The 14,217-nt window shown below is 34.9% G+C and overlaps 1 protein-coding gene across 3 annotated transcripts in view; it reads right to left on the bottom strand.

The window, feature by feature from the left end:
- LOC135211667 (ionotropic receptor 25a-like) overlaps positions 1-14,217 on the bottom strand; it is a 65,281-nt gene that overhangs the window by 34,000 nt on the left and 17,064 nt on the right. Inside the window, exon 3 of one of the 3 annotated variants that reach the window (XM_064244934.1) lies at positions 7,169-7,254. The exons of the other annotated variants lie outside the window; for them this stretch is intronic. Coding sequence (XP_064101004.1) covers positions 7,169-7,254 — 86 coding nt within the window. The remainder of the gene's footprint in view (positions 1-7,168; positions 7,255-14,217) is intronic. 3 annotated transcript variants of the gene reach the window in all.

A 14,217-nucleotide genomic window follows, 5' to 3' on the forward strand; every position in this document is an offset into this window, starting at 1 on the left:
TAATAATATATAATATAATATTATGTTCTATAAATATATAATAATATACACACACACACACACTATAATAAAATATATATAATACTATAATAATATATAACATATTATTATTATATTCTATAATTATATATATATAATATATCTATATATATATAAATACATTTATATATTATATATATGTATATCATATATATATATATAACTACAGTATATATATCATATATAGATCTAATATCTATATTATAATATTATTATTTATTACTATATATATTATATATAACTATCCATATATATATACTATATCTATAGATATTATTAATATATATCTATTAGAAACATAATCCAATAATACATTATATACATTATTATTTATATACATATAATTATATATATCCATATACATATATAATATATATAATTCTACCATTATCCATATACATATATTCAATATATTTAATATACATATATATATACTACTATATAATATATATAATATTATTATATATTTATAATCTATCTAATACTTATATATAATAATAATATATATAATACTTAATATATATATACTTATACTAATATATATAATAATTATAATATATCTACTATTATATATATATATATAATAAATATAATCACTATAATCTTACAGGTCATCGGAATTGATGTGTCAGCTGCTCTTGCTTGGAGACAGAGTGAGCTGTAGAGGTAGCTTTCTTGAATGAAGGAATCTGATGCGTACGAGTTTTTAAGCTGGTGGCCGTCCGTACTGTTACCAAGGGCAGTTTTGAGGCGTGGTGGGTATGTACATTCGTTTGCACAGATGTCACAGGTCTGACCGATCGAGGCACTTGAGGGAAAAGACATATTCCTTTGTGATAGTTAGAAAGACGGTTGAGCGAACGCCAAGTGTCAGGAGAAAAACCCCATCTCAAAGGTATGGCACATATTTTAAATGACTTAGAAACAGTTGCCTTTGAAAAGAGATAAGTGTGAAATGTATCTCTTTACTTTGAAAAGCGATAAGTGTGAAGTGTATCTCTTTACTTAATATTGTGTTATATATTCTCTACAGATGGGCGCTATACCATGATACTAGAGACTGGATTCTCTAACCTGACTAATACAATGTAACAATGGAGATTTTGAGTCTGGGAGTGAATACTCAGCCAGGAGAGTGGAATGAATACATTAAATAAGTTTTCTTTTGTAGGGCAGACTTGAGTTTTTATCGCTATGACTTATTAATCATTTTGTTCTTATATGTTCATCTGCTTTGGGTAATAAATAGTATATTTTTGTATTTATGTGAGCTTAATAGCCTAATGACATGTTTGCAGATAGAGGGCGCCTGCTGTCAACAGGTAGGGGTTTTCAATTTGTGTAGTTTTGTCAAAAGGGGGGGTTAAGATATATATGCATATATATAGGTATTATATATATATATATATATATGTATGGTATATATATATATATATATATATATATATATATACATATATATATATATATATATATATATATTATATATATATATATATATATATATATATGTATATATATATATATATATATATGTATATATATATATATATATATATGTATATATATATATATATATATATATATATATATACGTATAATGTAAAGTGTGTGTGTAGAGATGTATGTATAACTTAAATATAGGTAATCAAGCGCTAGGACCTATGAGGTCATTCATCGCTGAAAGCGAAATTGATAGTCGAAAGATTTGAAAGGCGCAATTCTCAGGAGAGGCTGGAAAGTAAGATGGAAGAAAGAGAATATGAATGAAAGCGGTTGCAGCTAGGGGCCGAAGGAACGCTGCAAAGAACCTTAAGTAATGCTTACAATAAACCGCATGAGGTGCACCAAAGGCACTAACCGCTACGGAGATTTTCTGTTATGGGGGGGAGGGACGGGTTGGGCTGTTTCTCCCAAATCCACCTTTATTTTCTGGATCCCTATCTTACTATCCAGCCACTCCAACTCCCTTTTTCACTGTCTGGAGATCTGAATGGCCTGAAAGGCATCAAAGCTTGGCTTGACAGCATAAATGTCATCTATCAGATCAAACAATCTAGTGTTGCCGACGTTGTTCATGAGTTGATGCGCGTCAGGAATGATTTGTTCTGCCCCAAACTTGGGTCCCATGATGCTGAGGTCCTTCAAGACTGAAAAAGACACGCTCATGAACACTGACCAGACAGAAGCTATTTTTCAACAGAGATGAGCTACCCTTGCTGATGAGTTTGAATGACAACCACGTACTTAACTGCACAAACCACCGCGCTTGATAAGTTTGATATGTGAGCAGGAACAGCTTGCTGGTGGAGATGTCATTTTGGTGCCGTCCATAATGGAGTCCGTAGTCCTTATGAATAACAAATTAAAATAATGGAGAGTGTTAAGCTATACAATGGAGTCTAAAACCTTATTTGCTGGTACTTTCCATCGATTCAAACGCTTAGCTAATATAAGAAATTTCAGGAACAAGGACGCAATTTCTTTTGTACAATTTACTGTCTCTAGAGAGCAGAATCCCTTGTGCATGTTTATGCTAATGTGTTTATGTACTTGTCAATTCGGTTGAGTGTGAGTGCGATTTTTTTTTTTTTTTTTCTATATATCATTTTGGGTTCTCATGCATTAATGCACTCATATTTTGTGTGGTTCAGCAACTGTTAAACATTAACTGTGCGGAGTCTGTACACAAAAATAATGATTCCATAGTTACCTATATACTTACACACAGCTAACGGACAAAAGTGCGCCACAAAAAAACGAGGGAGCCAGATATGAAACCGCACGTGCAGGAACCTCTACACCCTTTACAATGGTTTTAGACTTTCCCGCCCAACCAACGGTGAGTGGATGTTTTCAATTCTCTTCCCAAATTAAACAAAGGTCATGTCAACATTATTAATAGGGAGTATCACCTGAAAATAGATGCTAACAATATCTTCTTCCTAGGGTGAAATGAGCCGCCGACCATGAAAGTAGCAGGCCATTGTTTTATCTACACTATATCCCTTGTGTAGCTAAATGGATAAGATCTAGACCAGCATTATTGTGGTTTTAAGTAAGAAATCCTCTAGGCTAGGTGTTAGTTGTTATTAGCACCTGTTTTCAGGCGACACAGCCTTCTTATACTTGTTACAAGCAAGTATAATGTTATGGAAGTATTCTGCACATTATTCTATCTACTCATATTGTCTTAAGTATTTCTGGAAGAAATGCCCCAGTGTATGTATGTATGCTATATACTATATGATAGTTATATATATATACTATTATATATATAATATATAGGATAATATGAATATAATATTATCCCGAAGGTAACACAATATATATATATTATATATATATATATATATATATATATATATATATATATATATATATATATATATATAGAATTAATGAACCCATGATACGTGTTTCACAAAAATGAATTTCTAACTCACCGTCAGATATCCATTTCTGTGGAACACGTGTTCATGTGTTCATTAGTTCCACCATATTCACAATGAAGGGGTAATTCGAATTATGATGCTGCCAATCGACTCTCAGCTGGGTCGGGAAGTTGGGTGAAATTCGTTGGTATGTTGGGCGGCAGCCTGCCCAGGAAAAGAAAACCTCAGTTACAGAAGTACTTAAATTCGAATTTCATGCATGACCTGCGTGTGTTAATTGGTAATGCCCTCGCCTCTCACCTGGGAGACTCGGGTTAGGTCCCAATGTGTCTTTTATATATATATATATATATATATAATATATATATATATATATTATATATATATATATATACATATATATTATACATACAGGGTGGGGCAGAACCAATTGAGCAGTTTTGAGGAGATATAGCAAAGTAATGGAGGTACATGGAGAAGACAGTGTATTATTCTCGAGGTTAGCATAACATACCATTTACAATCCTTATGTTCTGAAAATAATGTCAGCAAGATGGCGGCTGTTAGCTGAAACACACTGTTGGAGTCGTTCTCTGAAGTTTTCTACAGCACGTTCACACATACTGCAGGGTATGGCGTTAACTTCTTCAATAATCCGCTCCCTTATCTGTGGTAGGGTGTGAGGGCGACTTTTGAACACTTTCTTTCAGATGTCCCCAAAGAAAGAAGTCGCAAACGCTCAAATCAGGTGACCGCGCAGGCCATCCTAAATCACCCCTTAGAGACACCAGGCGTCCGGGAAACATGTTTCTCAAAACATTGAGTGAAATTCGGGCTGTGTGAGCTGTAGCCCCATCCTGCTGAAACCACATGTCCCCCAAGCCTTCATTTTCAATAATCCCTTCCATTCTAGGTTGCATGAAATTTTGCAACATTGCAACATAGCGTTCGGCATTCACGGTCACGGTCACTCCGTCCTCCTCAAAGAAGTATGGGCCTATCATTCCAAATTTTGAGATTGCACACCAAACCGTAAGCTTAGGGGAATGTAGCTGTCTTTCCTGGATGATTTGGGGGTTATGTTCAGCCCAATAGCGGAAATTTTGCTTATTTACAGCCCCACAGAGGTGAAAATGTGCTTCATCACTACTGAAGAAAGCTGCCTGGGGAACAATCTTTTCAAGCATGTTCTCACACAGATTTTGGCGATTGGCAAAGTTTGCTTGGTTCAGTTCTTGAGCCATCATCATTTTGTAAGGATGGAAATTTAAATCCGTATGCAGAATTCCTCCTCAAACTGCGTGAGGAGATTTGCAAAACTACGGCATGCCTTCGTGCAAAACGTCTTGGCGACTGGATGATTGTTGCTCTCACCCTCTCGACATTTTCTGGTGTTCTGATGGACCTTGCGTCGGCCATGTGTATCTGTTCTTAGTGTGCTACCAGTTGCCTCCAACTGCCTAACCCAGGGCCGAATTGTGTTCGCCTGAGGAACAGCATTGTTGCGTGGAATATTGAACCGTCACCGAAAAGCTCTCTGCGTTGTAATCACAGATTGATTGTTCTCAAAATATGCGTGCACAGCAAAACCATGATGTACTCCCGTCCACACCATGTCGGCTACTGAAATGGGGATGTCTGAGGAGGGCAACAACACCACCCTCCCCCACTCCCCTCCCTTCCCCTCGAGCATTGACTCTTGTAAACTGCTCAATTGGTTCTGCCCCACCCTGTATATATACACGTATATATGACTGGTAAAAACGTTCTGTTACAACAGAATTCCATCTAATAAAAGGAGCCCATAAAAACACCATATATATATATATATATATATATATTATATTATATATATATATATATATTATATATATATAATATATATATAATAAAAGGAGCCCATAAAAACACCAAAATATAGAGAGAAAAGTACTATATTTCAGAGACTGCTGTCTTCCTCTTCAGGTAGATGAATGAGAAAAGTTTACAGAAAAGGTGGTATTTATACCAAGAGGTCCATCCACAGGCAAGCCAATTTAGGTCACCCCCGCTGATAATCTTCCTTTAGTCTTCTTAAGCGTTGGTTTTATGAAAATCTTGTCGATCGTATCTGAAATCCATGCTCCTTTTGAGATGTTCATTACCTGCCTCTCTTTTATTAAGGCAATTCCATCATTTGACTCTTGTACTGGCAGTTGCTGCTATAAATTACATGTGACAAATTCCAGTTTATTCTATGGTTATGTTCATTTATATGGTTGAAAATAGCTGAGTTCTGTTGTCCATACCTAACTGACCGTTTGTGTTGTATTAACCTCTGGAGAAGTGATTTACCTGTAAATCCGATGTAAGATTGGTCACAGTCCTGGCATGGGATTTGATAAACCCCAGTGTCCTTAGGAGATGTCTTTTGTTGGACGTTAATCAGGGATTTGGCTAAGGTGCTTGGGTAAGTAAATGCAATTGAGAAAGCAATTCACAAAGCAAACGTAATTTTCTACAGACCCCCTAAAGACAAGACCAGAGATACACAGAACAATAAAATAAAAATTCCACACCTGGACACGATTAAGAAGGTGACTCAGACCCTCGGAAAATCTAACCCTTTTGCATTTACCTACCCAAATACCTTAGCCAAATTCCTGATTAACGTCCAACAAAAGACATCTCCCAAGGACACTGGTTTATCAAATCCCATGCCAGGACTGTGACCAATCTTACATCGGATTTACAGGTAAATCACTTCTCCAGAGATTAATACAACACAAACGGTCAGTTAGGTATGGACAACAGAACTCAGCTATTTTCAACCATATAAATGAACATAACCATAGAATAAACTGGAATTTGTCCCATGTAATTTATAGCAGCAACTGCCAGTACAAGAGTCAAATGATGGAATTGCCTCAATAAAAGAGAGGCAGGTAATGAACATCTCAAAAGGAGCATGGATTTCAGATACGATCGACAAGATTTTCATTCAATCAACGCTTAAGAAGATTAAAGGAAGATTATCAGGGGGGGTGACCTAAATTGGCTTGCCTGTGGATGGACCTCTTGGTATAAATACCACCTTTTCTGTAAACTTTTCTCATTCATCTACCTGAAGAGGGAGACAGCAGTCTCTGAAATATAGTACTTTTCTCTCTATATTTTGGTGTTTTATGGGCTCCTTTTATTATATATATATATATATATATATATATATATATATATATATATATATATATATATATATATATATATATATATATACATACGCAATTGATGTGTAATCATAAATTTCGAATAAATGGATAAAAGACAGAACGCTTCTTCATACTCCAATATGTTTATCCTTGAGTAGTTGCTCCTATCTTCATACTTATATATATACATATACATATACATATATACATATATATATATGCATGTGTGTGCGTATGTGTAAGTATAATGACGTGCATCATAACGTGCAATTCATCTCCAACAACAAAAACTCTTTGAAGAGCCAATCTGAAATATCACAATTACAAACAATAACAAATCTTCAAAGAGGATAGTCCTTGTGACAAAGTCATAATGACGAATTCACCAAAAAGGGAAACAGGAATACCTACGCGGCTGGGTTTTCCTTCCATTTGTCTACCTCCGGCTTTATCAAATATCAAATTCGTCTTCCAAGGTCACTTACAAACTCCTTCCTGTTCTGATTCAGCCTAACTGAATTCGGGTGAAATGAAAGTACTACTTACTTGAACTCCAAATACTTGGCGAAGACGTCCAAAAAATCACCGAGGATTCCAGTTACTATCATCGTACCATTTGTTAACTTCGTAGCCTGCTCCCGTTGAAGAAGTCCAGGTGGCATTGGAGGAATGCAAAGCCACGTTAGTGTTTGCTGATATATATTCATAGTTTTGGATTCATCCGTATCTTCCCAATTTATGATTCATATGGAGTCTGTAGAGGGTTGTTTAGCAATGGCCTTTAAGGACTCATTTATGTGAATGAGGGCTCTTTGCGAAAAATTGATGAGTTGTACTATGTTTTTTTATTAGTGAGAACGAAATGGGATCAGCAAATCAAAGCTCTACTCATGACTCATGACAGGTTCTCGTCAGAATCAATTTCTTATCAAGGAAAACTTGGGACAACTTTGTTAATGTTAAAACAGATGAAAAATTCCTTTATGATAGTGAAGTTTGGATGATGAATGCGAATGAAAGAGCCGAAGCCGCGGACATGAAGAGTTTCACTTTGTTTGGCTATAATTGTTCGAGTTTTCTTATTGTATGATCATTTCAAGTAGTATTTTGTTGTATAGTCTTGGTGTACAGTGTAGTATAAATGCGTATTATATGTTGCGTAAGAACTGGAAAGGTGAGAAATGTAAGGATATCTTTATGTTGTAACAATACTGGAATACGGGATTTTTCAGCAATATTTGGTATTAGTACAATAATTTTGGTCCTGGCAAGTCTTCCCGTCAGATGCAACTTTTAGGAGTTGTGGCTCCCCTGAACATACAGAATTCCTTACAGAAAAATAATTTAATTTCAAACATCATGATGAATAGCAGAACCACAAAGATCACATAAAAAACCATCGGAATATCCACGAATGTTGGTGGGACAACAATGTAAAACCAGAATTCCTGATGAGCGGTAAAAAAAATAGACTGAGATACAGGGTTACAACTTAACCTACACTTCATTGCAGGGACCGCAAGCCATTATTTTTCTCAAATATCTTTCAAACTAATTATTTGATGGGAATGATACTTTGACACAGTGTACAAAAAATCTCCCGCTAATTTTGGGTAATATAGAGCACTGTCAGACGGTGTCAGTCACGGCCTTTACTCTTGACTTACATGGTGTTGTCAAGCATCGCTTGCATAATATGCATTCGAACGTCTTTACCCCCATTCTGTCTCTTCCCATCTCCCTCCCTCCCCCTTCCCCTCCTCATCCCTCCCTCAACCCACTTTCCTGGCACCCGTCTCCCCCTTTCCTGTCTATTATATTGAGTCATTGGATATTATTCTTATGTAGGTTTTTGTAGATTCTGTCATTGTATTTTCTTAAGTTATGGGAATGGGAGTAGGTTAAAGCGTGTGACCTTTGTCTACCTCCTTATTGCGTCAGCAGGTGAATTACTCTATTCATATCACACTACAATTTTGTTCCTACTAATCTAACGCCATTAATAAGGATGTAGTTCTTTTACCGTACTGAGTTGAGTAAATGAAGAGTGTTTTATGAATGAAGAGTTTTATGCATCTTGAATTATAATACCTACCATTAATGTAAAGCGACGCACAATTCTCATATAAATACCTATTTTTGAGGTAGGTTTTACTTGTATTTCTTAGATTTGGGACAGTTGTTTATGAGTGCTACAACCTTTAGATGTAGGTATGTGCCACATCTTTTGATTGTTTACCTTTACATAACCTTGCTCCTCATTTTGTAGTCCTTCGTTTTATTGGGAGGAAAATGGAAAATTAAGCCATTTTCCTTCTTATTTCCCAATACCTATATATCTGCAACTATCGACGTAACACATACATGGCAATGCAGTGCTGTATAATATACTCAGTAATTATTGAGAAATTCTCAATAGTTAATTTTACTTTTATTATTACCCGACGGCAGTCAGATGAACACTGAAAGGATCCCTACCCAGGGCCTCCTTACAAACGTAGCCCAGGTGGGAGGAGACTCCCCCCATCTGAGTAGACCTCGTCTCACTTGGACTTGATTCACCCAATATAATGGACCTACTGTTATGTTCTCTTCAATCCTTTACTCCTCGTATCGACGTGTTGACTACGTGCAGGTAAGATTAGGAAATCAAAATTAAATCACACCGTTTAACCTACAACCCAGTAAATAAATTACTGCCCCTAATAACAGGAAACGTTGGGGAAAATGAACCATTATTATGGTCGTGATGGCCGTCCAAGCTCTGGTCGGGTGCGGACCTACACTTAGTCTTAGACTGCTCTCGTCAGTCACCGGCTTTTCCTTGTTAGTGACGCGCCTTCAGTATTCGATTATAGAAAGGAATAATGGAAAACATGGCAAGTAAACCTCGCATCCTTAGACGTGTCAATTCAGTTGGATTAAAATTTACATCTACTGTAACCTATGTATGACTCGGCATGTGATGTCATTTTTGACATGTTGAATATCTAAGACAAGGAAATCGTAGGATTTCAACTAATGCCTCCTAACAGAGTAGTTAAGTTCGCTGATAATGGATATGTTGAGAGTTTTATATTGAATAACGAAGATAAAACACTCAAAGTGCAAAGGATTCAGTGCGAATAGCAAACCTTAGCAGTACTCAAACTTGTATCAATCAGAGGAGCCCCGTTTGAAAAGCACAATGGCATTTGAGAGAATGTTCTGAGCCGCTGTGGGAAAGTTTACGGTATCAGAAGTAACATTTTTGTACATGGAAAAGGTAAAAATCTACTAAGTGGTGTGAGGACCGCAAAAATGGATATCAGAGACAACATTCCTGCATCCATAAATATATGTGGATTTAAGATTAACTTCATATACAGTGGGCAGAAAAAAAAACTGCCATAAATGTGGCAGTTTTGCGCATTTGGCCGTAGGTTGTACAAACAGTGAGAGCAATATCCAGTCGTATGACATACAAGATTTTCCTGCTGTGGAACATATGCATAAAGGGGGTGTGGTTGCTGAAAGTGAGAAAAATAACAACACTGGAGGTAAGGAAAATGAAGTTACTAATCAATCTGGTATCGCCTTGCCTAATTCGTCGTCAGTACATGATACAAATCATGTAAAAAAAGATAAAGGAAATGTTAATGAAGATATACTGATGGATAACTGTGAGTGAAGTGATAGTATCATGGTGCGTGAGGCTACGTTTCTATGCCTGACTGATCCCCCCTCTGCACAGAGTAACCATAATGAAGTGCCTTGTGATAAGGAACCCTCTATGAATTTATCACCTATTTCTAGTTCCTAGTATTCATCGGTAGTTAAATCGTCCGGTTTTCGTCTTCCACTTGATGAAGGAAACTTAAATGTAATAACTACTTGTACATCGGTCTATGAAACAAACAATGATAACATGGACAATGAAAATGTCAGTGGATGTTGTGATTTGGAAGAAAATACCCATGAAAATTATGAAAAGGCAGAAGGGAATTGGAATTTAAAACTTGAAGAAGATGGTAAACTGAAACTGATTAAGGAAGGAAGTCGGCAACAATTGAAAAAGAAACCATGCATATAATCCTATATATCACAATGTCTTTAACTATAGCGACATTAAATGTTAATGATTTATGTGACACAGACAAACAACTGAAATTACAAGCGATGTTAAACTACCAAAAAATTGACGTACTTCTTTTGCAGGAGCACAATTTGAAAATGTCTGAGTCTTTGTTGGATACTCTCAATATGTTTAAGATAATTTTCAATCCCACAGTGTTATTCAAAGGAGGTACGTTAATAATGGTAACTAAAAGAAAACAATAGAGATTGTTAACCAAGAAACAGATGTGGAAGGACGTATTATTGATATACAGATACGTTATAATAACTCTGAATTCATCATTGTCAATGTTTACGCTCCCTCTGGGGCGAATAATGTTAAGATCAGGGGAGACTTCTTTGCTCAAACCTTACCCTTTTATATGAGACACTGGATGGACAACATCATTTTTGGAGGAGATTTCAACTGTGTTGTTACCGACAGAGACAGCAGTCATCCGAGTCACCATATAAAGTCAAAAACGTTATCATCTTTAATCAGACATTTTGGTTTAAAGGATACTTACTACTTTCGAAAAGGATTACCTGAATACACTTTTGTAAGAAAATATTATGGATCTCGCCTTGACAGGTTCTACTTAAGACGCATTTTTGAGAACATCCGTAATGTAACTACAGTACCATTCTCTTTTTCAGACCATTGACTGGTCGTTGTGGAAATTAACTGTGGAATATACCACAAGGGTTCTGATTACTGGAAACTAAATAACAACGTATTGAATTATGATGGAGTCGATCATCTTTTTAGCACATTTTGGCATCATTTGAAAAGCAGAAAAAGTCAATTTAAAAATTTGTTAATTTTGGTGGGACTGGGTGAAGAAAGAATGTCAATAGTGGTTCATAGCTTCATCCAAAAGGATTAACATTGAAAAATATGGTCTTATAAATCTATTACAGGCGAGGGTGAGAAAATTGTATTTAAAACATGATTGTACTACGGGAGAATACCTAAATATTCAATCCATAAAAGGCAAAATTGAAAGTATAAGGAATGAAATTATGGAAGGAAGTAAAAATTCGAAGATGGATCAACTGAATAAAGGAGAGAAAGTGTCGACTTTTTTATTAGGGAGGGAAAAGTAAAACCTCAAATCGCTTCTTTAAATAAATTAATCTTTGAGGATAGAAAGACACTCGAGTCCCAAAGTGAGTTATGTTCTCATATTGTTAATTATTACAACAGTTTCTTTAAGAAGTCGGAATGTAGAAAGAAGGATATGAATTATTTTCTTAGCAAGATTGACATTGTATTAGATGAGCATGATAGAAAAATTCTCAATGAAGAAATGAATTGTGATGAAGTAAGGAAAGTTCTTTCATCATTTAATAAGAATAAAACTTCTGGTAGAGACGGTCTTTCTATTGAATTTTATCTTACCTTCTGGGATATTATAAAGAATGAGTTTATAGAGGTATTGAAATACATGAAAACACATTATGAGTTGTCGGTATCTCAAAACTTAGGTGTGATTAAATTAATCCCAAAATCAGTAGATCTGTCAAAATTAGAGGAATGGCGACCTGTTACTTTATTAAATACTGATTACAAAATATTTACGAAGATATTAAAGAACAGGCTTCACTTAGTGATTGATAGATTCATTATGTAAATGATGAGAAATCAAAGGGAGCCTTGCTCAGTCTAGACTGGTCGAAGGCCTTTGATAGAGTGAATATCTATTTTCTGTCGAAGGTCATGCAGAAATTAGGTTTTCCAGTGGAATTCATTAAAATCATCGAGACACTCTTTAAACAATATAGAGCAGTTATTAGCACTGATGGTACTTTATCCCGTGAATTTGAAGTCCAAAGATCTGTTAGACAAGGATGCCCTTTGGCCATGGTTTTATTCTGTATTTTTCAAGAAGTTAGTTATAAAGCCATTCAGTACGACAGTGAGGTGCTGCTCTTGATCTGCCAAATAAGGTGATAATTAAAATAATAGGTTTTGCAGATGACTCAAATATATTTATCACATCAGATAACTCTTTAACAAAATGAATTGAAATTGTGAATAAATTCGAAAATGCAACTGGAGCTTGCTTAACAAAAAGAAAACTGTTATCATTAGTCTTGGCTTGTGGTCAGACAGAACTAAATGGTCAATTTCATGGATTCGGTCAGTCAAACAAATAAGGATCTTAGGTATATTCCATCAGAATAACTATGCAAAAGTGTGAAGAAAATTGGTTACATTGTTAAAAAAGTGCAAAAAACAGTTAACATGTTTAAGCCTAGATTTTTAACCTTATTTCAAAAAGCCATAATTGTGAATTGTTTAGTATTATCCAAGGTGTGGTAAGCAGCTCACACACTTCTACCTAGTAAGTTACATATTATTAAAATTAATATTATACCAGTATATGTGGAATGGTAAATATCATCCGATAAGAAAGGATACACTTTGCCTGAGTAAACGCAATGGTGGTATAGGGGTAATTGATGTTTATCGAAAAGCATATGTGATTTTGTAAAACTGCACTCAATATGTATAGCGCTGATATTGGTATACTCGATATTTTTGTTACATAAAGAGTATCCTTCTTAATTAACTGTGGAGTTGTTAACAATACTGCATTAATCACACCGTGCTTTTACTCTTCATTCATAGATTTTTTTTAAGGCGTATACATAAGCTGTTAAATCTTCCAGTGTTATCTAATAAAGTATTGTATAAAGAACTTGCGCCTAATGTCAAGCCTACAGCTGAAGAAGCATTTCCATTACATAATTGGGAAAGAATCTGGAAAGTATTAGACACTCCGCTTATCTTCCCGGATGAACGTGAATTTTTATTCAAGATATTTACATGGTGTTCTACCCTCTAACTCTAAATTGAAAGCCCTAAATATAAAAAAAGACAGATGCATGTGAACATTGTGGCTGTAGAGAGGATGTGTTTCATATTTTCTGATTTTGTGATCAGATTCAACAGGTATTAAAATTTTTAAAAACAGCCTTGATTACATTGTGTAACTTAATAAACCAGTGTTTTCTTCATTTTATTTTGTTTGATTTCAGTTGTAATACTAATAAAGACCATAATTGTGCTGTAGTTCTCATTATTGATTATCTATTAACAGTATGGAATGGGAAAAGACAAAATATAAGTAACGTTTTATTTAGCATTCTAAAACCTAAACGGAATCTTCGGAAAAAACTGTTACTAGAGAATTATAAGTTAAAAATAAACAATTTATTTCCTACGATGTATATCAAAAAAACATTTTAAATTTTAATGACAAACTGTTGTATTTGGTTATAGGATTAAGAAAATTGTTATTAAATAAAAGTAAATGTTATATGATGAACATTTATAAAAAGCCAATTATGTAAATGCCATAACATATCTAATTTTGATATAATGTATTTTCTAATAAAAGGAACAAATGATTATGGTCGCTGTCCTTTCCATTATAAACCCTCCAATTATCTGCGGGTATCGAAAAATATCACGAAAACGTTATTCTATTTCA

The sequence above is a fragment of the Macrobrachium nipponense genome, chromosome 4 (genome assembly GCF_015104395.2).
Source record: "Macrobrachium nipponense isolate FS-2020 chromosome 4, ASM1510439v2, whole genome shotgun sequence".
NCBI lineage: Eukaryota > Metazoa > Arthropoda > Malacostraca > Decapoda > Palaemonidae > Macrobrachium > Macrobrachium nipponense.